The sequence below is a fragment of the Copadichromis virginalis genome, linkage group LG7, assembly GCF_057382275.1.
Source record: "Copadichromis virginalis isolate Kocher_CV1m ecotype Utaka linkage group LG7, C_Virginalis_male_GT1.1, whole genome shotgun sequence".
Taxonomy (NCBI): domain Eukaryota; kingdom Metazoa; phylum Chordata; class Actinopteri; order Cichliformes; family Cichlidae; genus Copadichromis; species Copadichromis virginalis.
The window spans coordinates 27681807-27708258 of NC_140624.1; the positions used below are offsets into that span (position 1 = coordinate 27681807).

The 26452-nt window shown below is 41.3% G+C and overlaps 1 protein-coding gene and 1 long non-coding RNA gene across 3 annotated transcripts; one reads left to right on the top strand and one right to left on the bottom strand.

Annotated features, from left to right (window-relative positions):
• Window positions 1-539: 539 nt before the first annotated feature.
• LOC146705199 (uncharacterized) lies at window positions 540-10227 on the top strand. Of its 2 annotated transcripts, XR_014921305.1 has the most exons (3): window positions 540-802; window positions 1380-3543; window positions 10103-10227. It is a non-coding gene; the product is annotated as an uncharacterized LOC146705199 (long non-coding RNA). The 2 variants fall into 2 exon arrangements; XR_014921304.1 differs by lacking the exon at window positions 540-802 and having other exon boundaries at window positions 1200-3543.
• utp4 (UTP4 small subunit processome component) lies at window positions 9739-26272 on the bottom strand. The gene is made up of 17 exons (XM_085462800.1): window positions 26131-26272; window positions 24533-24697; window positions 21460-21648; window positions 21266-21350; window positions 20786-20875; window positions 20457-20668; window positions 20207-20378; window positions 18358-18449; window positions 18047-18143; window positions 17423-17487; window positions 16561-16680; window positions 16006-16162; window positions 14879-14985; window positions 14697-14792; window positions 14424-14609; window positions 13083-13193; window positions 9739-10421 (listed from the first exon to the last, which is right to left on the bottom strand). The coding sequence occupies exons 2-17, from the start codon at window positions 24689-24691 to the stop codon at window positions 10305-10307; spliced, it is 2055 nt and encodes a 684-aa protein (XP_085318926.1). The 5' UTR covers window positions 24692-24697; window positions 26131-26272; the 3' UTR covers window positions 9739-10304.
• Window positions 26273-26452: the final 180 nt, after the last annotated feature.

Here is a 26452-nt window from a genome sequence, read left to right on the forward strand (position 1 = left end):
CTTTTAAAAGAACATTAATACCGATAATATGTCATTTTCAAGCTGCCAAAAAGTGATTGCCGCCTATAACTTATCACTGAAACAATATTTCTGCTTCAAACTTATTGGGTGTAATGAACCGCTGATCTGTACCATAAGTCATCCTTGCGGGGGTTGTCGGAACTGTATGCGCAGTCGCACTAAGGACAGATGTGCTCAGAGGCATGCCCCGTAACGCGTATAGAGCAGTCTGTCGCGGCAGGAATAAGCAGTGTTGGGGAGTAACGGAATACATGTACCGCCGTTACGTATTTAAAATACAAAATATGAGTAACTGTATTCCGTTACAGTTACCGTTTAAAAAGGTGGTATTCAGAATACAGTTACTTTGTTGAAATAAATGGATTACACTGCGGTACTTTCCTGTTTCATTTTGTCGCGGGTCAGGACTGTTTGGGTTTGTTTGACAGCTACGTTCTGTTGTTCCAGGCGGCAGCGTTATGGTTGCCATGGTTACAGGGCGACGCTCTCTCTCTCTCTGCGACTGTGTGCTTCCTGGGTGAGAGAGCGCCTTTTCGTTGTTGTTGTGCTAAGCTAACAGGCAGAATGCTACAAGCATAGCTCTAAAGAATGTAGCATCATGGGCAGTGTAGTCCGTGTTGCAGGGAGAATGGACTGCCATACACGTTATGGGTCTGTGAGCGCGAGGAGGGAGAAAAAGGGGAGTGGAAAGGTACGAGTTGTCATCGAGGAAAAACGGGAGCTGGAAGCATGTAAATATAATAATAACCACTTCAGCCAAGAGTGCCTGACGAGCCCAGTTGTAAGTAAGCTATTAAGACTCGACTGTACACCGTGTTCGTGTTTTCCTCCGAAAACAATAAGTTCCGTTGGAGCAGTCTTTCAACGCCTCTCTCTGTCTCTCGCAAGAAAAGTTGACCCACACAACAAAGTAAAGCTATTTTTCAGCTACGATCCGACAGGGACCCCGCCGTATTAGTCAGAGGTCCCTTTACTACAGTTCGGAGTCGCGGACCTTCAGTAATAGTAATAAATCACACAGCAATAGTACATTCACGTTGTTGTAAAAAGCATGATAATATATTAAGTAATCCAAAGTATTCAGAATACGTTACTGTCATTGAGTAACGTAACGGAATACGTTACAGAATACATTCTGGGGCATGTATTCTGTATTCTGTAATAGAATACATTTTAAAAGTAACCTTCCCAACACTGGGAATAAGTTGTACAAAGTCCATGTAAGTTACGATAATACTTTGATAAGTATGATAAGTGTGTTTCTAATGTAAGGTATGTTGCTGCGTTTGTATTGTGAGCTATCTGAAAACCTTTTTATTCTGTATTTACGTTACTTACATCCATGTGCTATTTTTTAGCTAGACATGTGTGTCATGCAAGCTAGCAGCACCCCATGAGAAACGGGCCAAAGTGTTTAAGTGTTTACCGGAGTTTTGCACCCTTGGCAAGCGGACTGAGGTATGTGATGAGAGATGATCTGTTGTTATATTTTATTTAACTGAACTGTGTAATCCCTTGATGCTGTTTGAAGTAACCCCTTTTGTTTTATTTAATCTGTGACTGTATATCTCAGAATTACTTGTTTGAACTTGCCTGAATTAACTTAAGCTCATTGTTGTTATTGCTCATTGTTATAGTTCAAAAAGTACTGTACGGGTATCAATTTTTTCTTATTTTATAGTTTTCACGGTGCTCAACGTCCAGAGAATGAGCCGTGTGTGGTGAGGAAATAAATGGCTGCACCCGTTAGAGACTCTTCTGTCGTTCTTGATGCCAAGGGCTGCTACAGTGAAAACTCATCGCTGCCTTGCAGCCATCTACACTCATCTTATTCTTTCGTCGAACTGTGAGTAAAGGAGTGTATCGCATCATCCAGAGACTGCTGGATCAGTAAAGGACTCAAAATAAGGACATTATAAATACAATGTCATGCACACCTTCATCTTGTAAGCTGTGTGAGCAAATGATCTTCAACATGGCAGTCTAAAGTAATGCAAGAAAGAAAGACCTCTTCTGTATTTAACACAGTAGCATGTAAAGTTGTGATGCTGAATATCCCACATTTCTTACATCAGAATGTCTAAGATTGAATCTGGGCTTTATGCTATCAGTTGTACTTCTGTAAAAACTTAAGTGGCAAATTGTCTGATTTGAGGGCATCATCAGTATTATTTGGGTTTTGTTGCCAGTCTGTGAGGTTAAAGGTGTAAATATCTAAGTTGAGTGTTAATAAGTTTGAAACCACCACTCAACCCATTTGAGTTCAGATATATACACTTAAAAGGGCAGGTGCAACAAGCCAAAAATAAAATTAATAATAATGTTGTCCCCTGTTGAAGAAATAGACAAATCTACAGAGGCACAAGAGGCCAGGTCCAGCTCCAGAGAGCGAAGACTAACAGAAAAGGGGCAGGAGATGCATGAACAGGAAGCCAAGAAAAATGAAAGGTCATTTAGCAAGGCATATGAGTCCTGGAAGGAGTTAGCAAGAGGAGTTAGAACAAAGCTGAAAGGTTTCTGCTCAAACGAAGACCTTGTTAGAACACAAACGGACATTAAGGCTAAAGAAGCATTAATGCATGAACTGTATGAGCCTATCCGACGTAATCATACTTCTACTCCAGATGTTGTCAAGAAAATGGATGCGTGTGTTGCCCTAACAACAGAAATTTGTGATCTCATTAGTAAATGACTAGAAGATATAGATAAGACTTTTAATGACAGGCTCGAGAAGGAGCGTGTAAGGATGATATTAAGTAAGGAGGAGTATGGATCTGTTTTTGGGAAAACTGAAACAGAAACAGTTATTTCAGAGCATTCAAAGGGCTCAGATTCATACTCTGGAGCCACCTCTACGACTTCTAGCAAACGTGTGGATGCCGAAGCTGACCTTGCAGCTAAACTAGAACAGGCGAAGGCAATGCAACGAATACATGAACAGCAAGCCAAGTTGAGTAGCTTAGAACATGAGTGGAAAATCAAGGAAGCACAAATGATTGCAGAAATGACAGCAAAGCTAGAGGAAGAGAGAACTAAACTGCAACAGCTACAGGCAGAAAATGAGGTAAAAGTAGCAGCAGCCAGAGTGAGAGCTTACAACAACTATGATGGATTGGAAAGCCTTAAGTATGAAGCAGATGACAAATCACAACTTGATAGCCAAATCATTGAATCTCAGAATCCATTGAATCCACAGGCTGAATCATTTCGACCTCAGTGTGCACCACCTGAGATTTTGCAAAAGCAACAGGAGGTCAGCTTAACACAGGAGCTTGTAAGCTTGTTCGTCTCCAACCGTCTGCCTGCACCTGAACCCACAGTGTTCACTGGTAGCCCTTTAAAGTTTATAGACTGGAAGATATCCTTTATGGCATTGATTGGCCACAAACCCCTCCCCGCAGGCGAAAAAATGTTGTACTTGAAAAGTTATCTTGCAGGTGAGGCACGGAAGGCGGTCGAAGGATTCTTCTATCGAAACTCAGAAGATGCATATCAGGGTGCCTGGGAGATTCTTCAGGAGAGGTATGGAAGTTCATTTGTCGTCCAAAAGGCTTTCAGGGATAAACTGATGAAATGGCCAAAAATAGCTCCCAATGACCCAGTAGCCCTCAGAGAGTTTTCAGATTTCCTTCAAAGTTGTGCCGAGGCCATCCCTCATGTTAAAGGGCTGGCAATTCTAAATGATTGTGAAGAAAATCATAAACTTCTCAAAAAACTACCCGAATGGCTGGTACGCAGATGGGGTTGCGTTGTTGTGGATGAACTAGACAGATGTCAAGAGTATCCACCATTTGCTCATTTCACCAAATTTCTACAAAGGGAAGCTAGAATAGCCTGCAACCCCATTGCTTCTCCCTTCTTATTAACCACTAAAGTAACAGATGAAAGGCTTCCTAAGAGAACCAAGGCACTCAGCACCAATGCTCAAGCTAAGCACTCTGCAGGTAAACCAGGGACCTTAATTTCAAAGCCAAGACCACCATGCTTCGTCTGCAACGATGAAACACACGGTGTCGCCAAGTGCCCAACCTTTGCCACAAGGCTTCCTGATGAAAAGAGAGCTTTCATTCGTGAAAACCATCTTTGCTTCGGCTGTTTAAGAAAGGGTCACACTAGTAAAGAATGCAAAAGAAGGCACACATGCACTATATGTGGTCGAAATCATCCAACTTGCTTGCACATAGAGAGAATTGAGGGAGCCAGTGAAATGTTAAACAGTGATTCACCATCTGCAGGAAATGAGACAAAGGAAGTCCGCAATGTCATGTCACACACATTGACAAGATACTCCTCAGCTACGTCTAGCATTGTTCCAGTTTTTGTGTCATTGGCAGAAGACCCCCACAGTGAGATTCTCACATATGCTCTGCTCGACACACAGAGCGATTCAACTTTCATCTTGGGAGATCTGGTCTCTGCACTAAATGTGAAGACTCAGCCAGTGCAATTAAGGCTCAGTACAATGACAGCAGTAGACACAGTCATAGCTAGCAAAGTGGCTTGTGGATTGCAAGTTCGTGGGCTCCATAGTGAGTCGCATGTTCAGCTACGCCAGGCATACACAAGGGATTTCATCCCAGTCGATAAGTCTCACATTCCTACAAAGGACACCGCACTTCAGTGGCCACATCTGAGGCAACTGGCAAACAAGCTGCAGCCACTTCAAGACTGTGAAGTGGGATTGCTGATTGGCTATGATTGCCCATCAGCACTGGCCCCATTGGGTATCATACAGAAGGGCTACATGTTACATATTATATCCCAAACAGTCCATTAGAACTGCTGAATAACTTTTAAAAGAACATTAATACCGATAATAGTCATTTTCAAGCTGACAAAAAGTGATTGGCGCCTATATCCTGTCACTGAAATAATATTTCGGCTTCAAATTTTATGGACATCATTCCCAAGGGTTATATGCAACACATTTTGCTGCAAATTTAAATCAAGCCTTTATTGCACAGTGTATAAAACCTCAAATTTCAAAAATGTTGTAATTCAAAAATAATACAAAACAAGGATAATGGCCAAATGGAAACAGGTGGGAGGAGATCTGCTTAAACAAATTAGGAACACTGAGTAATAGGAAAGAGAAAACAAGCGGTAATAAAAATGTCGATCCAATACAGCACTTATTAATTGAAACGAAAACCAAAAACGAATAACAATTACATCCAATTAAAGAAGAAACCACCAGTTAAAATAAACTAACAAATAGACCAGAAACAGGGGGTATAGCAGAAGCTCAACACCAGTAAACCATGGAACAACATATATATTAATTCTTTGCATACAGTAACTATGCTAACATGTTAGGAAACACAAAATAATTGAATAATCCTACAAACAAATTGCAATCAAAGCTGAACTCTAATGTTGTGAACAACACAGAAACGCACACAGCAACACGAACATAAATTAATGAATTAATAAACAAATAAACAACCAATAAATATTATAGGAGACAACGATACAAAACAAGAAACATTTCAAATCCCTAGAAAAATTGACAGCGTCCCTAACTTTCTGACCAGCATGCTTCACAAACAAATGGGGTTTTTTTTTGCTCTTGTGGGGCTTTTTTTGGGGGGGGGGGGAAACAATGTTTAAAGCAATAACAATAATAATATTTATATTTATGACAAGGTGCAATAATAATTAATGTGCAATAATAACAGTGTGCAATACACATACACTTCTTCTTTTTTTTATTACTAAGTTAATATACTGTGTTGTGTTGTTTGTGTTGCGTTGTGCTGTGTCATATCGTGTCGTGTTGTATTATATGTATTGCCGACATAGGACAGTTTTCCAATCTCATTGTACTATTGTACTATGTATGACTGTGCAATGAAGAGTTATCTTATCTCTTCTTGGCACAGCTCCTGTGGTACCACCGTGGGTAAATGTTGCAGCCAGTATGAATTAGACAAAACAAGGTAACACGAGTATTTTGTTAAAAGTGTTATACAAATAAGTATGTAAATAACAATCTTGCAAAATACTCAGATCATAAAGCAGTCCACCATTCATTACAACTACAATAAGTCATATGATGTGTGGTCTGTGATATTTTTAAAATTAAATTTTGTTTCATGATTTTTTTTATCATCTTTTTAAGCTGAATAGGCTGAGGACATGTAAAACAAAAGCATTTATCCATTGAGTGTCACCATCGTGGTTCCCACAATAGTGGCATAGGTCAGTCAGGTCATCTTCAAATACAAGAAGCAAATACTTTACTTTTAACAATAATGAACTCTGTTTGCAAGACTACATAATAAGATTATAGCAAAAAAAGAACAATATTAAAAACACATTCAAGATAACAGTCTGTATTTTACCATTTAATTTATATTTGTAATGATACCTGTATTCTCAAGAAGACATATTGCAATCTGTTGTCTCTGACTTGCAATACTTGAAGCAGAGTTCTCAAACTCTACTGGAACATCTTTTAAGATGCACTCTGCAAACTGTGAATAAAATATATAACAATGCAGTCATTATTTGAAGTAACATTTGCTATTCAAAAAATTTGAATCATATTTATTTTTAGAAAAATCACAGTAAGTGCTTGTGTTGAACAAGAACGAGGACACAAATGGATACAATGGAGGAGACAGAGCAGAGACTAGAACCAAAAGCAAGTGGTTTTATTAAGGCAGGTAAACATGAACAAAACGCCAGCAAAGATGGAACAGGAGTAACAACTAAAGTGGGAAAATAATTATGAAAACTGTTATGAAACTATGATAAATATGAACCAATTTCGACAACTATCACAGCTCCTTCCTGAAACATCCTTGCTGCAGGAAGGAGCGCTTTCCCAGATAATTCATCCCAACAGCAGTTAGACTCTATAACTCAATCACGATGTCATAATTCACTGGACTTTGTGGACATCCATGGTTACAATTCATGCACATTGCACCTTCTATGTTTATGGACGTGCAGGTATACAGTATATGTATGTATATGTATACATATGTATATTTAGTGTGTACATATGTGTGTTCATGTATATCTATACGTATAGATATCTATTACTTTATGTGAACAGTAGTGGTAGAATGGTTATGTTAAGTTATGTTTTTGAAATGGTTTTCTAGAGATTTGAAGTGTTTCTTGTTTTGTATCGTTGTCTCCTATAATATTTATTGGTTGTTTATTTGTTTATTAATTCATTAATTTATGTTCGTGTTGCTGTGTGCGTTTCTGTGTTGTTCACAACATTAGAGTTCAGCTTTGATTGCAATTTGTTTGTAGGATTATTCAATTATTTTGTGTTTCCTAACATGTTAGCATAGTTACTGTATGCAAAGAATTAATATATATGTTGTTCCATGGTTTACTGGTGTTGAGCTTCCGCTATACCCCCTGTTTCTGGTCTATTTGTTAGTTTATTTTAACTGGTGGTTTCTTCTTTAATTGGATGTAATTGTTATTCGTTTTTGGTTTTCGTTTCAATTAATAAGTGCTGTATTGGATCGACATTTTTATTACCGCTTGTTTTCTCTTTCCTATTACTCAGTGTTCCTAATTTGTTTAAGCAGATCTCCTCCCACCTGTTTCCATTTGGCCATTATCCTTGTTTTGTATTATTTTTGAATTACAACATTTTTGACGTTTTATGCACAGGTTGAAAATGACATGTTATCGGTATTAATGTTCTTTTAAAAGTTATTCAGCAGTTCTGAGGGAATGTTTGGGCTCCTGTGTGTCACATTTAACCCTTCTTGATGATACCCAACAAGTTTGAAGCCGAAATATTGTTTCTGTCACGAGTTAGGACACACACACACACACACACACACACACACACACACACACACACACACACACACACACACACACACACACACATTATATCAGTTGCACGGAAGTATCTGGCAACGCAAGTAATCCGGGCGCTGCAGCTTTAAGCAGCTGCGCACGCTCCCGCGGACGGCAATCACTTTCTGGCACATCACCTGCTGCGGTGAGATAAGGAAGACAGGATAAACGCTTGCGTCGTTGTTTCACAGAACAGCATTATCAAAATGTGGCGATGGTCACATTATCCAGCAGACGTCACCGTGGAGATGGGCTCGAATGTTTCAGTGTTTCACGGAGCCTCGCCCTGTCCAACACTAGTTAAAAGTACAAACCGTGGATATATAAGTAAATAATATTCTGCGCTTGACAAACACGTAAATTCCCACACTTGCTCAATGAGCAAGACCTACCACACCTGGTGCACAGGTGTGCACCTCCCACTACACCCGCTATTGTCAGTGCTGCCAATTCTCCTGGGGATCTCGGAATTCCCAGACAATACACAATCGTCATTTGAAAAAAAAACAGGAAAGTGGGTGGAGAAGAAGCAACAGTTTCACGAAAATCCCACAAATGTGTTCATCCGCCCACACTTTTCGATCAGACAGAGGGCAGAGATTGGTTTTCACCAGCATGACTACGTCACTGGAGGTATGCGACTGCCCAATGTTGACCCCAACTCTGCCCGTGGAAACTTTTATTTCCTGTGTAGATTTAGAAAAAAAAAAAGGCAAACTTCAGTCAGTAGTTGCATATCTTTGGTACAGAGTCCCTACCCAAGTCAAAGTTGTTGCTGCAGAGGCAACACTGAGAGATGATACTTCTTCCAAGGTGATACTTGAATGTGCCATAGTTACAAGTAATGTTATTATTTTGGAGGATACTTAAAGTAAATACAGTTAAGCATATACAGTGGATATTATTCTGGTCTCGGACAGAAAAAACAATGTCAATCGGTTTATTTTTCTAAGCGCTAAATTAACTCAGGTTTGAGGGGGTATTCAAGCCTTTCCCAGCTGTGTTCAGTTAACTGTCGGGTTCACGCTCAAATCCACACCACTGATCAGTTTAAAATCACTAACCTGGTGTGAGGAAACCGAAGAACCCGGAGAAAGCATGCAAACTCAAAGCAATGACCTCATTCTGAAATGTGTGAATGTGAGCTTGAATTGTTGTCTGTGACTCTGCAGCCCACCACATCTCTTAAGTGGCATGCTTTAGCTAATCGACACCCTTGAATTGGGGAGGGGGGTGATTTATGGATATTTCACAGTCATTAATTACCCACATGGGAAGCACAGTTGTGCATCAAGAACATCCTGAGCTCTCATTTGGTGGGTCCTCTCGGGGTTCCTCCCACAGCCCATAGACATGCAGTTAGTGGGGTCAGGGTTTGCTGGTGATTCTAAATTGGTTGTCGGTTTCTCTGTGTTAGCGCTACATAAGCAGAGTGAATCAAAGACCATCTATACTGAGAGGTGACAAGTTTTAGATTTAATAGAATATATTTACCATTTGTATACTTCAGGTAATGTAATGCTTTTCCCCCCCAAGTGTCTATAAATGATTCTTTCCCAATTAACTGGCTGTAGCTCAGGTGGCAGAGCAGGTCAGCCACTAATCAGAAGGTCGGTGGTTCGATCCCAGGCTGCATGCCAAATATCCTTGGGCAAGATACTAACCCCGTGTTTGCCTACTGGTGGTGGTCAGAGGGCCTGGTGGCGCCTGTGTCCGGCAGCCTCTCCTCTGTCAGTGCGCCCCAGGGCAGCTGTGGCTACAATGTAGCTTGCTATCGCCAGTGTGTGAATGTGTATGTGAATGGGTGGATGACTGAATGTAGTGTAAAGCGCTTTGGGGTCCTATGGACTAGAAAAGCGCTATACGAATGCAGGCCATAACTGTACAGATTAATTTATTCCATTAAAGGGAACAACATGAACATTTTAAAAACACAAATTAACACCAAAGCACAGGTTTAAAAACGTTCGCTTCATATGTCAACAGTACTGTAATCAGAGTGGCATTTGGCTTTATTTTCTCTAAAAGCATACAGTTCTGTGAGATATAAGTCATGCATGAACTAGTTTTCAGCACTACTGAGACAGGATGTTTCCAATTATAGAGATCTTGTGCAAATGCAAGTCCTACATATTTGTTTAATAGTCACACGGAAGGAAAAGGAAATCCAGGTTAAAGATTAGAAGTCATCCAGGTCTTTGTGTCTTTGAAACGTTCCATCATTTGTCTTTTCCCCATCATATAGCTCCAGTCTGGTTTACACTTTTGGTTTCCAGCAAGTTCATAACATTAAGTGAAGAAGAGACAAAGATTTCAGCGCACTTCTGCATCCAACACAGATAACAGTAAATACTTTATTTTATTTTCAAATTACATTATCAAAACTTTTTGTACAAAATGGATACTTAATACAACGAGGTAACAATCTCATCCTATCACATGTACTTTTAGGTTGCAAACTTCTTCTGGCGGACAGGTGCTGGCAGCTGAGACATGATGTCCAGGAGGGGGCGCTCCACTACCACCAGAGAGAGATCCTCCAATAGACTGACACACATGAGGTGCTGTGGGACAAAAGATCAGTAGAAGAGATGTCAGCAGAAAAGTGGTAACTAAGTGGCTTGGTGAAAGAAGCATCAAAATTCTGGATCCATGGCCAGGAAACGGCACAGAACCCACTGAGAACTTGCAGTGAATCCTCAAGAAGCTGGTGGACAAACAAAACCCACAAATTCTGACGAACTCCAAGCACTGGTTATGCAAGAACGTATAACCAGTATAATATCCACAGAGGCAGGTGTCTGCCACAGCCAACGAACCCAAGTGCTACAATCTACAACACACATTAGCAGAATGTGAGATACAAGTTGGAACGGCATAAACTGAGACACACAACCAAGTGGTTGTGATAGTGTACAGGAATATTTGTGCCGCCGTCTCCCTCTGGAAGATACAGTGGGGCAAAAAAGTATTTAGTCAGCCACCGATTGTGCAAGTTCCCCCACCTAAAATGATGACAGAGGTCAGTAATTTGCACCAGAGGTACACTTCAACTGTGAGAGACAGAATGTGAAAAAAAAATCCATGAATCCACATGGTAGGATTTGTAAAGAATTTATTCGTAAATCAGGGTGGAAAATAAGTATTTGGTCAATAATACAACTCAATACTTTGTAACATAACCTTTGTTGGCAATAACAGAGGTCAAACGTTTACTATATGTCTTTACCAGGTTTGCACACACAGTAGCTGGTATTTTGGCCCATTCCTCCATGCAGATCTTCTCGAGAGCAGTGATGTTTTGGGGCTGTCGCCGAGCAACACGGACTTTCAACTCCCGCCACAGATTTTCTATGGGGTTGAGGTCTGGAGACTGGCTAGGCCACTCCAGGACTTTCAAATGCTTCTTACGGAGCCACTCCTTTGTTGCCCGGGCGGTGTGTTTTGGATCATTGTCATGTTGGAAGACCCAGCCTCGTTTCATCTTCAAAGTTCTCACTGATGGAAGGAGGTTTTGGCTCAAAATCTCACGATACATGGCCCCATTCATTCTGTCCTTAACACGGATCAGTCGTCCTGTCCCCTTGGCTGAAAAACAGCCCCATAGCATGATGTTTCCACCCCCATGCTTCACAGTAGGTATGGTGTTCTTGGGATGCAACTCAGTATTCTTCTTCCTCCAAACACGACGAGTTGAGTTTATACCAAAAAGTTCTACTTTGGTTTCATCTGACCACATGACATTCTCCCAATCCTCTGCTGTATCATCCATGTGCTCTCTGGCAAACTTCAGACGGGCCTGGACATGCACTGGCTTCAGCAGCGGAACACGTCTGGCACTGCGGGATTTGATTCCCTGCCGTTGTAGTGTGTTACTGATGGTGACCTTTGTTACTTTGGTCCCAGCTCTCTGCAGGTCATTCACCAGGTCCCCCCGTGTGGTTCTGGGATCTTTGCTCACCGTTCTCATGATCATTTTGACCCCACGGGATGAGATCTTGCGTGGAGCCCCAGATCGAGGGAGATTATCAGTGGTCTTGTATGTCTTCCATTTTCTGATGATTGCTCCCACAGTTGATTTTTTCACACCAAGCTGCTTGCCTATTGTAGATTCACTCTTCCCAGTCTGGTGCAGGTCTACAATACTTTTCCTGGTGTCCTTCGAAAGCTCTTTGGTCTTGGCCATGGCGGAGTTTGGAGTCTGACTGTTTGAGGCTGTGGACAGGTGTCTTTTATACAGATGAGTTCAAACAGGTGCCATTCATACAGGTAACGAGTGGGGGACAGAAAAGCTTCTTACAGAAGACGTTACAGGTCTGTGAGAGCCAGAGATTTTCCATGTTTGAGGTGACCAAATACTTATTTTCCACCCTAATTTACGAATAAATTCTTTACAAATCCTACCATGTGAATTCATGGATTTTTTTTTCACATTCTGTCTCTCACAGTTGAAGTGCACCTCTGGTGCAAATTACTGACCTCTGTCATCATTTTAAGTGGGGGAACTTGCACAATCGGTGGCTGACTAAATACTTTTTTGCCCCACTGTATCATCAGCTGTGGTTGTGAACAACAGTGCCAAGGTCCTGTGGGACTTGAAATTCCAGACAAACAAGGAACTGCTAGTTCTAAACTTCCAGGATCTTCTCTCCCTTACACGAATCTAAAAATAAAGTGCTCTGCTATTGGACTGAGCTACAAACAATGAACTGAAAACCGTTGCTGTACATCCACCCTTACCTGACATAGTGCACCTTACAACACAAAAACATATTTTATTTTCCAGCATGTTTATAACTTTAGCCAATAGCAGGACTTTCTCTTTTCATTTGCTCTGGTTAACTTTGTGTCTTCCTCACTCACAGTGAAGAACAGTCACACTTTAGTGACACGTGGCTACAAGTGTGCGAGCTAGTATAACAGCTTCATGTGAAGGATTAATGGAAGCTGAAAGTTATTTTTTATTATTTGTAGTTTATTGTTTATTTGTTGCAACAACAATGACATTGCTCAAATGTCTCATTTGAAACAAGGTGGTTTCTTTGCTTTTTGACCACCGTGCAGCTCTGAATTATTTGTCTGACTGTGATGATGTGTATTTCACAAGGTGGGATTTCATCCTTGAAAATTACTACATGTGCGCTTATAAACATAGATGAGTGTGAAGCGGACGCTACTGTTTGAAGGAGTAAAATGAAAGATTGTAGTCACCATAAATATCCTACCTGGAAACTCTTACAGATCTTAAAGGCATGGCTTTGTCCAATCCTCTGTGACACAGGAAGGCTCTTTAATGTCATTTGATTCCAGAGCACTGCATTCAATTCTGGGAAGGGCTGCATGTAGATACAAAGACACAGAAATACACAGTGACAGAAAGAGATTAGTAAAGCCTCAAGATTCTCAAAAAATCTTTCTAAAAATATAGCCAGCTCTTGACAGAGGCGGTCGCACTTTCTCCCTCTCCCTTATCTTTCCTGCTTGGCTTCTCATGTCTTTTGTATAGTCTCGCTTATTCTAACCCTAAGAGAGTCTCCCAGACTTGTTCTCTAAAAACCTAAAGAAGAATTATGGATTTGATCAACTGGTCCCTTAACAGAATTGACACCCTCCTGGGCTTGGGAGAGCCTGATTGTCCTGCGGAGACGTTTGTTGCCAGATACTCGATGGTTGGTTGCGTCGTGTGTCTGGCGACACTCTCGATGGAGGACATTGAACAGCTGATTGGAGCTGGCTCGGACTTGGCTTATCGAAGAACATGAAGCGGCTATAGCTGTTCAAAATCCCACAAGGCTGGCGGACATGATAGACGATGGGCAGGGCTGTGAGTACTCAGACTGTGTTTGTTTTTAAACGCAATATGGATAAGATCTTGAAGAAGAACAATGGGAATTGAGAGACCTGTTGACCAGTGACTGACATTAGACCAACTGTAAAATTGGAAGCAGTTTGTTCGCACTAACCAAAACAACTACCATCTTCCTCTCATGCGACCCCCCCTGGCGCCAGCTGGATGCTCAAGGCAAAAGCTGGCGGGAATAACAAAAATTCTCCCAAGGACTTCTCGATTAATTGTCCTAATGGATACATACAAACTAATCCAAAGATATTAGTTAATCAGTCATACAAGGGAACATCAGTGAAGAGGAGTATAAATGCAGACCACAGAATGTTCAACAAGGTCTGAAATAACTGCTGAACTGTCCATAAATCCTTGGAGAGGGTTAAAATGTTTGCTCATGACTCGACACACACAGATGCTTAAACTGCAGTGGTGTCCATAGTAGGAAACCACAGAAACAGCTGCTGCTCTCCACAGAAGTCTGCAGTGCTTTGTAGTTTTGTGTGCTCAAAAACAACACTGCTGAATTAGTTATGATGTAGCATGAAGAGAGAGGCAAGCACAGTGGTGTTAGTCACATGATCAGGGCTGCCACTGGTTCTGGACTTCCTGTTATTAAAGCTTATCGAGACCATTGAATCATATTCAGCTTTCTCCTCCATCTCTATCACACTGACGCCTGGGCCAACTATTTTAACACAGCTATGGACATGCACACACATACCAGACTCTGATCAATGATGCAGAACATGTATGTGTCGTGCAGAATGATGTGATCCGGGTTTTTCGGGTTGAAGGTAATGTGGGTGATGGGCGTGTCCCGCTCCAGCCACAGGGAAAGCAGTCCTTGTGCCTGCAGTCTTCGACTCCACTGTGTGTACTCCTTCTGCACCAAGGAGAATTCAAAGATCTGCACACGACAGAGAACACATGCAGTTACAGGATCTGTTGGTTACTATGAGATCTGAGTAAAACTAAATCTTAAGCTGTTTCTGACCTGCTGGTCAGCATGCACAGAGATGAGATTGTTGGTCACTGGGTGGATGGCGATTGTAGTCGGACAGGAGTTGTACACAGGAACCATACAGTGGAGCTACAACAAAACAAAAATTACAATTTTACAAACTCCAATCTATCAAAAATGATTCAAGTTTGACACATCAATAAATCAGAACTCACCTTCATCTTGTGGAGGTTGTAGATGTGGATCTCACAGTCAGTGTTTGCTGTAGCCAGCCATTTACCATCATCACTGGCACAAAGGAGGTGCACTGGCTGTCTGGAACCTTGATATCCAACACACATACATACACACACCAGTTATGCAAGATGTTATCAAACAGTTACAACTGCACAGTATAGCTGCATGTAGCATTGGCAGGGAATGGCCTTCGTGCATTAGGATTTGTTTACATGTGACCACACTGGCAATTTGCATCATGGAGCAGAAGCAGTGAGGATCTCTGGCAAGAAGCCTGAGGAGAGTTAAGCAAGAGTTGAGTCTACTGCTACAATCTACAAAGAGGAAACAATAACTTGACAGAAAGAGCTGCATCAGGTCGGGAATGCCTACTGGTTACCATTTAAGTCCGGCTTTGATCTGTCCCTGTAAATATCGGGCTTTACAGAACCGTCCCTAGACATTTGAGGGAGAACGTTTAGTGCAATCATTTCTTTATATTTTCCTTCCAAGGGGCCAGACCTTCTTGTACCGTAATCTTATTACAAGAAGCTATGATGAACCCAAATTTGATATTTTTGATGCGTCATAAATATGTATAAAGGAGGTCAGAACAGCGAGTTTACAGGCATCTGTAAAACATGGTGGAACGTCTTGCTTGGCTTAGGATTATTTTTGAACCAGAAGTATTGTTAAAATTATTGCAATTGTAATTAAATGAACACACAATCACTGTCAGCTTTTTGATCACCATGCAATATCATCTGGACAGTGGTTTCATTTATCAGCATGACAAAGATCCCAAACAGTCTCCCAGCGCAGTAAAACTATACCTGGATAGAAAAGTGGAAAAAAATGCACACAATGGTGTGCGTGTGTGTGTGTTGGACTCTGGACTCACTAACAGGCTCCGAGGAGCATGGAGTCTAGGAGCCAGCTTCAAGTTCCAAAAACGCATTCACTCGAATGCATTTTTGGAACTTTAGCCTTGGTGAGATCACTCAGGCCTGGGCATTAATTTGCTTCAAAATATGATGCATGTACACAATATATTGTGTTTAAGGTACTGTCTTGTCTTTCCGTTTGGTTTGGCTTCTGTGGGTTGTGCTCCTGGCTTTCCACTCACCGGTCTTATGTTTAAGGGTATGAAGATATCTGCACTCCTGTTGACTGACAGCAACAACAATAACTGAAGATTGGCAGGAGGAAGCAAAGAGTTTGGAGGAGTCAGAGGAGAAGCAGAGCTGGTGGACCGAGCGAAGCTCTTTAGGCAGCTTGGACACCTGGAGAGATGAAGACACAGAGACCATCACACTTTGTTATATTTAGTCAAAGGCATCATTTTACTCTTGTGATTATTTGAGCAGCTTTACATGTAAAAACTTTTGTTGGATGGTAAATTGACACATCCAGTGAACCTGCGGTCTACACCCCGGTAGCTTGTCAAGGGGGGTAAATGTTAGTTTTAGCCACTCTGTGGTGCATTGAGAGAAGAGCTGTGCACTGTTTGCACTCACAGTTCTTGACAAGAGGGACATCCCACACAGTACTTAAGACACATACATTGCTGAAGTTACTTTACACCTTTAGAAAAACAAAAGAAAACAAAAACTCCTGCTATGATTTAAAGTTGTGTTATTTAAGTGCAATGTCACAGGCATGCTCGTGCTAAGGTACCCACCTTGTTAATGCTGATGGTGTTGTTATACTGTATTCTGTAGAGACGAACACTGGAGACAGTGGAATATGCCAACCAGCCTCCACATGCAGACAAAGCACTACAGCAGATGTGATCCTCTCCCTGCAGGAAGCGACACACAAAGTATGGATACATCAAGCACACTAGCGCCTAAAGCTAATTCTTCAAGGGTCATTGTTAAGTGTCTTGTTCAATCTGACTGAAAGGAAACAGAAAGGCCACACTAACACACTAGGGACATCATTTCCCTGCAATTAAATTAAATGTATTTTATTAGAAGACAATGTAATTATATTTAAAGCTGGTCACATTAGAATTAGAAGGTCAAAGTCTGTTTTTTTAATTTTATTTATTTATGTATTTATTTAACACACTATAAAGACATAATACAATTGCAGTGCACCCCCAATTTTGTTGCACATGTACAATTACAATAAAGGACGTTTCTATTATTAGGATGTTTTGCTGGACTCTTACCATGTGTGCAATCATGCTGCTGTAGTTTTAGCAAATGTCCTATAAAGTTATTTTGTGAATCACAGGACGTACACAAGAAAACTTCACTGTAAAAACACTTTTCGCACATATAAGGGCGTTAAACACACAAACAAGACAGATTATATATTTTAGTGTTTATGTCAACTAAACACTGATAAGTTACCAGATTTCATGATTGTAGAGAATTGTTTTTTCCTGTACACTTTCTAAAAATGTGACATTCCTTGTGAACAGAAAGGCCTTGACGCCACAGCTCGAAAGGAAGCAGCCAACTTTTAGAGCGTTGCAGCAAACCAAATGTTGCTCTGAAAGAAACTACGGATACATCGAAAATATTAACACATACCTTCCTCTTCAGCTCGATCAGCTTCTCTGGTTTCCTCTTCACAGGTAGACGGTCACCAGGTTTTCCTGTGTGTACATAACAGAATTATTACACTTTAGCTTTTCCACCAGTACCTACTCGGCACAACTCAATTAAACTCCACTCGGTTTCTGCCACATCTATTACAACTGAGCACCACCTAATGCATGTGGGATTGTTACAGCAGTGCAGCCAAAAGTCCTGTGACGCAGTATGTGACACAAACACAGCACAGCGATGGAGGTCGTCAAGGCGATGGTACACCTGCTGTCATTATTATTATTATTATTATTTACTCATCAAGGATTCTCATTACTGGACTGTAATTCATGCAAAGCTGCTGTAGTATTCAAGAATAAACTGTGGAACTGGAAATAATCATTTGTTTTATTTGTCCCTTCAAGGGCAATTTTCATTGTTAGCAAATCAGTGAAGGTGCCGAGTGCACAATTAGCACGACGAACAAAGCTGAAGCAGACACAATAAGGGGATTATTCTCAATAGCAGTAGAATTTTTTTGTTTCATTGTTGATTAACTACGTAGATCAAAGAGCTCCTTACATTTTCTTATAGTTAAATGTTTCTCTATTCAAGTGTGTTGCTCACCATGTCCTTCACTTTCTCCAAGTTTCCACAGCTCTAAGCGATCAGGGAACTGGAAGAGAAGGAGTCCAGCTTTCTTTGCACAGCCAACCAGGCTCCTCTACAAGAAGACAGAAAAAAAGGTCACTGCACATTGTAACAGGAACAGTCATGGACAACATTGTTTTAATAAATGGTATTAAACATTATTAAAGTGCTTCAGAATAATTTGTTAACAGGCTAATCCATGAAATACAGATAGAATAACAGGTTAGTTCAATTTTAAAGACGCCACTTTAGCTGAATTGACTTGTTCGACGTTTTCTTCTACTCACATGTGGAAAAGCTATTTTGCGCAGTGCTGACTCTTGAGTGTTCTTCTCCACCTTATCCAGCAATGGGCGCACCACCAACTGGGTGTCCATACCTGAAGGAAAATATCGAAACTTTACATCTAAACTTTAAATCCCTGGGTTGCTTCTTTAGCCACTTTGATTTAATGCGCTGATTTGCATGATCCCAAATGTTTTTTCCTTTTGTCACCTTAACTTTTTACAAACACACATCATGAGACCAGCATGACTGAATTTGAATGTAAAACTAACGGCAGCAACAGCGACTTTTAAAAGACAGGCCCTCTCTATACCCAGCTCTATTATCCATCTGGACACTACCATAACCACAAACAGACCACTAATAGGGACATGACATTGTGTTCAATAAGACTTCTATACAAGCCACCTTCTTTGTGCAACCAGGGTTGTTGCCTGTACTGGCCATTAGAATGAGCACAGATTTGAAGCACAGAAGCGAGCCATCCTTTATTTTCCACATTTTCCAGCCTTCGTTTCTCACATGTACCAAACAGCAGAAAATAGTCTGCTCCAGATGCTTCTGGACAAGTGGAAATACTCAGTGTTATTTAGGTGAGGTTGCTGCCTTGAGAGGATGCACTGGAGGCAACACTGGTGATGCCCTCTTTGTAGAGGTAAATGCAGTTACCTACACTTTGCACATCAGGCAATCTGACATCACAGACTTTGTCCTGGGGAGGTGGCAGGTTAACACAGTGTTGAATACTTGCATTCCTACATTCATCTCTAGATCAGTGATTTTCAGAGTGAGCCGGGGCCCCCTGGTGGCCACAAAGATACTACTGCAGAAGGGCCGCAGAAATAACAGAAATTCAGCTTGAAATTACTGTGTACAGCTACATATTCATATAAATGTATTTTTTTTTATATAAAAAGCAAATTAAAACATATAATTTGAGATGGTTAGTTTGTGATATTATTCATTACGTTGACCTGAATTTACTGCTTTTGTATTTAGGTTTGTGTCTAAGTGGCAGGTGAGTCTCACTTTGTCTTTAACACTTTGCGTATGACTGGGTAACATTCACAAGGACATAACTCTCCCTCATCTTTTGATTAGAGTGAAGATTTAAGCTTGGGTGGGCTCTATGGGAGTTTCTTGTTTTTAAGTAGGCCACAGCACTCTTGAATTTGGGAATGGGTGCTCTAGAGAGCAGGTCACAGGAAACTTCAAGGCTGAAATATTGGCTAAAAAAACCAAAAAAAGACATGTTAAAATATGCTGCAAATACTAACTTCTATGTTTGCTTGAGGTGAGGAGGATGACATTTTATTAAGACGCTTTGTCCCTTTCCTTCTCATTCATTTATTGGGGAGCCCGTCTCCAATGATTAAACAGCATGAACCTTCATGCTGGCACACATTTAAATGTCTCTACGGCACACGAACACCTCTGACGTCTGTCCCTGTGCCTTTGGTGTACTACATATGAGCTCACGTGATTACTCCTATGTATTTTTAAAAGATAAATTTATGTGAATGCATCACTTTGTTTGAAATTACACATTAATCTCCAAATTTGAGCATAATATCATTTTTTCCTATTAAATGACCTAAAAATTACTGACTGTACCTTTAATCTAATAAGGCAGCTCTACTCCTTTGGAAGATCAAAAAAACTAGTTCAGTTACAGCTTCACCTACAAAGCTCATCTTTCGCTACCAGCCATCATGTCAATAGCAACATTAAAAGAACACTTAGAAAACATCTTTACTGACAGAATCGTGGACTCATCGCCTGTATAAACTTTGAAACATCAACAATAACCGATTACATATAGAAACTTCCAAAAGCAGATTTAACACTTACCTCCAGAAACCACTGCGGTGTCTGTGTGAGCAAGTGCACTCACATCATGGGAGTGGTTTCGAAACGTCCTGGTCCGGACCCACTCTTTATCATGCTGGTCCACGGTTGAGGAGATGAACTGGAACTGGATGACAGTGCCGTCGGATGTTCCAGCTATGACACTGCTCTCATCCTGTGAAGCATTTATAACCAGTGACTTTACAGGTGTGTGCACCCATAGCTAGCTGCAGCAGTGAGTGTATCATCTCACCTTTGAAACGGACAGAACCAGAACATCCCACTTGGTGACCAGGTAAGTTCTAACCAGAGTTCCTGTGAGTCCGTTCCAGATCTGGACCTTTCCTGCAGAATCACCACTGATGATGGTGTGGTCGGACAGATAACCAACACTCCAAACAACCACTTCTTTATTCTTTGATGCTCCCATAGCCCTGTCCACCAGCAGTCTGCGTGTAGCATGCCCTGCAGTCACAAACACAATCACATCAGTAAAGAACACACATCTCTTCTCATGCTCCATTTCAGTTTTAACTGATTGTATTTCTGCTAATTGTGCAAAGCAGCTCAAGGAGAAAATACCCGTCTCTGCATCAAAGATTTTGATCATGTCAGTCATTCCAGCAGCAATCTGTGCACTCGATGGATGCCAGCACAAAGATATGATGCGTCCTAAAGAGGTCAAATACAACTGAATCAGGCGGGTTCACAAACACAAATATTTGTTTAAGACAGTTTTGTCATCCAGTGGTTAATAACACAAATGATCTCATCTTCTCATTAGTATAGGTGCTGTCTCTGTCTCTCCAGAGCGCAGACTCCAAGTTGGAGTCAGAAAAAACTCGATGCACCATTTGTGGTACAAATTTGTATTATGCAAAAGCACAGCCTGACACCATTTTAAGTTCAGTTGATCTGTTTTCAATACAACACACAGACGACAATCGCAGCTGCAGTAATATTAGCTGTTCTACTGTTCACTGTCTAACGTTTGTAGCCATTTTAAAGACAGAAATGTAGACTCTTTAAAGAAAAGACCTGTGAACTAGTTTGTCGTCTTACCTTTATGTCTGTTGAGGTTTCTTTGAAACTGGATCCTCTCCTCCAATATTGCAAATATCTTTACAGTCCCGTCCTCACAACCAACCTGACCCAGAAAACATTTCTTGTGATTAATGTATCAACAAGACTTCCTGATGAGTCTGACGCAGGAAATATCTGAAGTGTAAAATAACATCCAGAAGGTTTACACTCACTGCCAGCTGTGTTCCCTGGCTGTTGCTACTGATGGTCCAGATTGGTCCTCCATATGCATCTACAGTATACTGGGGCCTCAGGTTCTCCAGGTCATACTCTATGATCTCTCCATTCAAACCAGCACTGAACAGTCGATGGCCCACCCAACACAGAGCCTCAGTAGCTCGGCCATCCTGTCCTGGGATCACCTGAGAAAATTAAAACCAGTGTGGAGGTTAGGTTCATTTGGTCTGCAGCCGTGAATCATCTACCTTCCTTCTGCCATTACAGAAACAACAGACACAACACAAAAGCAAAGTACAAAATACCCAAACCAAAAATTAATAATAATTTTAGCATCATATTATTACCCTCAAGACCACTTTTGCAAAACTCCATTATGCGATTGAGGGGTTTGAAAAAATGTAGAAAAATGCAAACCCTGAGCTTTGGCACCTGACACATCTCGCACTCACAGCAGTGATCATCATGCCTGTGGCTACATTTAACCACTTTCATTGGCTTTTAGCAATAAAAAAAAAAGAAAGAAATTTGGACAGTAACCAGAAGCCTTGGTCTTGAACATCCACCCATCATCCACACTTCAAACGGTGAGGTGGATGTGTCTCTTTGTGCAGTTCGAGTGTCTGGCTAGGCTCTTTAACATGGTTACTGGGGGTGAGGGGGTTCCCATGCCTGCCACTCTCCACTTGTCGTGGGAGCTTCCTGACATCTTCTCTCTCACACACTAACACACAGCAGAATTGTATTTTTGTTTATCTCCTTTTATTTTTTAAGGTGCTATGTGCATTTTTAGATCTATTTGGTACAGATGCAGGAGTTGGAGACCCAGTGTCTCTGTTGGCTTCATCCTTGACTCCTTCAATAATGAGGGAAATTACTGCACAAAACAACAACACTATGGTTTAAGAGTGTGACAAAAAGTGATACAGAGCAGTGAAGGGTTCCCTACAATTAATCTTCCAGCCATTATCAAAACTACACTATACTGCTGAAGTAATCACTTATCTGCCTTCACGCGCATTTGAATTTGATGGACGTCTCATTCTTAATCCATAGGGTTCGATATGATGCCAGCCCACCCTTTGCAGCTGTGACAGCATCATCCTCCCTGGGAAGGCTTTCCACAGGTTAGGAGTGTGTTTATGGAAATGTTTCATCATTCTTCCATAAACACATTTATGCGTCCAGACACTAATGTTGGATGAGGAGGTCTGGCTCAGTCTCCGCTCCAATTCAAATTCAAATTCAAATTTTATTTGTCACGTACACAGTCATACACAGTACGATATGTAGTGAAATGCTTGGACAACTGCTCGTGACCTAAAGAGAACAAAAAGGAAACGGCTATGAATAAGATAAGAAATAAATATGAAAAATTAAAAAGGGTAAATTTAACTAGGAAGGAATAAAATATAAATTAAGGTTAAAAATGAAATAACTGTACAACACAAATTAGAATGAAGGGTAAATTTAACTGGGAAGAATAAGATAAAATATATAAATTAAAGTTGAAAATAAAATAACTGTACAACAAAATACACAATATAGAACTATATAAGAATGTATGAAGAAATCTAAATATAAATAAATATATACACAATAACAGCAGCTGTACAAGTATTAACCGGAAATGAAGAATATAGTGACCAGTGTTGTGCAAAACCAAAGTCCAGAAAGTCCAGTGTGTGTGTAAGAACCATATGTGTGGGTCAGTACTGTGTGGTGGTGTGATTGAGAGACCGTATCGCCTGCGGGAAGAAGCTCCTCCTCAGTCTCTCTGTGTTGGTCTTCAGGGAGCGGAATCGCTTTCCTGACCTCAACAGAGAGAACAGTCTGTTGTTGGGATGGCTGAGGTCCTTCACGATCTTCCTGGCCTTGGTCCAGCACCGCCTGCTGTAGATTGAGTGCAGGTCAGGGAGCTCGGAGCGGATGGTGCGCTCAGCTGACCGCACAACCCTCTGTAGAGCTCGTCTGTCCTGCATGGTGCTGTTCCCGAACCAGGTTAAGATGTTTCCCGCCAGGATGCTCTCTATGGTGCACGAGTAAAAGTTCCTGAGCACCTTGGAGGGCAGTTGGAAGTCTCTCAAGCGTCTGAGGTGGTAGAGACGCTGTCGGGCCTTTTTCACCCCCATCCCAAAGATGTTCTGTTGGGTTGAGATTAGGACTCTGTGCAGGTCAGTCAAGTTCTTCCATGCCAAACTGTTCATGTCTATATGGACTTTGTTTTGTGCACTGGTGTGCAGTCATGTTGGAACAGGAAGGGACCATCCCCAAACTGTTCCCACAAAGTTGGGAGCATGAAATTGCCAAAAATGTGTGAGCATGCTGAAGGGTTTAGGGTTTCTTTCACTGGAACTATGGGACCAAGCCCAACCCCTGAAAAACAACCCCACACCACCAAACGTAACACTTGGCACAACACAATCATACAAGTACTCTTCTCCTAGCAACCTCCAAACCCAGACTCATCCATTGGATTGCCAGATGGAAAAACGCTCCATTACTCAAGAAAACATGTTTCCACTACTCTAGGAACCAGTGGTGGCGTGCTTACACCACCTGTATGTGACGCTTGGTGATGTAAGGGTTGGATGCAGTTGCTTGGTCGTGGAAACACATTCTATGAATCTCTCTATGCATTGTTCTGGAGGCCATATGAAGTTTAGAGGTCTGTAACAAATGAACCTGCAGAAAGTTGGAGACTTCTGCAGACTATGCACCTCAGCACCTGATCTCACTCTGTGATTTTACACATCGTACCATTTTATGGCTGAGTTCCTGTTTACAGTACTACTAACAGTGGACTGTGGAATGGTTAGTAGAGAGGTAATTTCACAACTGAGCTTGTTGCACTGGTGGCATCTTCTCACAGTACAATGCTGGAGTTCACTGAGCTTTTGAAATTGATCCATTCTTTCACAAATGATTGTAGAAGCAGTCTGCATACCTAGCTGCTTGATTTTATATACTTGTAGCCAACTCGGGTGTTCCAATGGATGATTTGGATGTGTGAATGAATACTTAGTGCATTTAAACCATGCAGTAATGTCATCTATCTGATGGCATTACCTTTTCTTGGAAGAAATTGTCATTGAAGTTGAAGATTTCTACTGCGCCATCAGCCCGGGCCACAGCCAGCCGCTCAGTTTGACTGTTGAACGCCATGGTCCGGATAGCACTCGGCATGTAGTCGAAGAAGCGGACTCGGTGTACTTTAAACTCGCCCATTATTGACTAGAAAACAGGAAAAAAGGTAGTCTCATTTCAGTGACAGCTGGGCAAAAGAAGCAAAACAATACTCATAAAACAACCTTTAATGGCATTTTGAAGTTCATTGAAGGTTTTTCTTAGTAAGAAATTGACAATTCCAAAAAGCCCAAATTATTTTTTGAAAACACTTACTGCCGATCTGAAAATGTACCTAGAATACATAAAGACGTTTCTTACAATTTGCAGTTTTATCATATAAAACGCTTCGTCCTTTTCCACGAGCAGTCACCTCTGCCTGCCAGTATATCACAAAGTTTGACAAGATTAAGACCTTGTATCAAAGCAATAAAATGAAAAGTTCGCCATCTCCAGTTCATAAAATATACAGAAATGAGCAGTCTTTTCACTGTAATGGAGATTAAAAAAAAATCATCCAAAAGTTCAGGAAAAAACCCCAGATAGATACAAATGATACAATTTTTTGTACATGATTAAGTGAAATAACTATTTGATGCCTTGAAGCCCAGTCAAAATTCTGGCTCCCACAGACTGGCTATGCCCCCTTGTGGCACATCTCAACATGAGTTTTGTCTCATCTATGGTGATGGCACACCATAGATGAGACAAAACAGCTGTCAGATGAGCTCTGATGAGATACAAGACCATCAGAAAGGAGCTTTGTGAGAGGGTGACAACTTCCGGTGAATCGGGATCCTGCTATGTGGAGTTGTTTACAATACATCTGCTCCCTACACCATCTTGCTGCGGACCCTAACTCGGGGAATGTTGAATGCCCAGTCCAGATACCTCGAACTCCGGAGTTAGCGCGTTCAAGAAAAAGCGAGGGAGGAAAAACAGGCTTTTGCATCAACACCACATATGAGTGGACGGAGTGAGGCCTAGGGTCTTTTCCGGAGCACTTCAGAGTTTGTATGGGCAGTGTGTGTGTGTGTGTGTGTGTGTGTGTACGGCGTCCATTTCTGTGTCTCCATGTTGGGTGAGTGTTTATATATGCGTGCATGAGGGTGGGAATGTATGTTTGTGTCTGTGTGTGCTTGTTTGTCTGTGTGTCAAAACGCGTCTTAGACTCCCTCTTTCTCTTATAACATCTCAGCCCCCCAGGTGTGGGGGAGCCTGAGGTGTTCTACTTTGTTCGTTACAACGGGCTGACATGTGGATAAACATAACCAGTTAATGTGAACTGTAACACCGGTCTGCCACCTGAAGTACATAATGAGTAAACGAGTTAAAAATCTCTCACACGCTGCGCTGAATATATTAATCAAACAAATATCACAAAATTCACACATCTAGGTAAAAAAAAGTGCTCGCTCTGTGTGCTAATATAAGAAGCACTGCGACAACCTACTCGTTAGCAAAGTGTAACACCTTACAGCTCATTACAAACACGTCGTGTAATTCAGTTGCATTAATTATTAATGTAAAACATAAGTTACCAACTGTGCCTCTTCGCTGTCGCCAGACTATCTTGAACACCAACTGAGACACGCCAGGACCCACGTTGTTACCCTTTGAACCGGTAGTGGATTCATGGACATACGTCATCACGTCGACAGTACGGACAACGGCTTGGATAAAATGTAGTGGATAGTAGTTGCATATGGATTTATTGGAATGGTTCATTCAACTGCTCCAAGTATCAGGGAGTTGGTAATTGGTGCATGGATTCTTTGTGGAATGGGAATTTCCCATCGTGTGCTGTAGATTACATCCCGGAGTCTTGTTACTTCAGTTCAGTAGGTGGCGGTAATACACCTG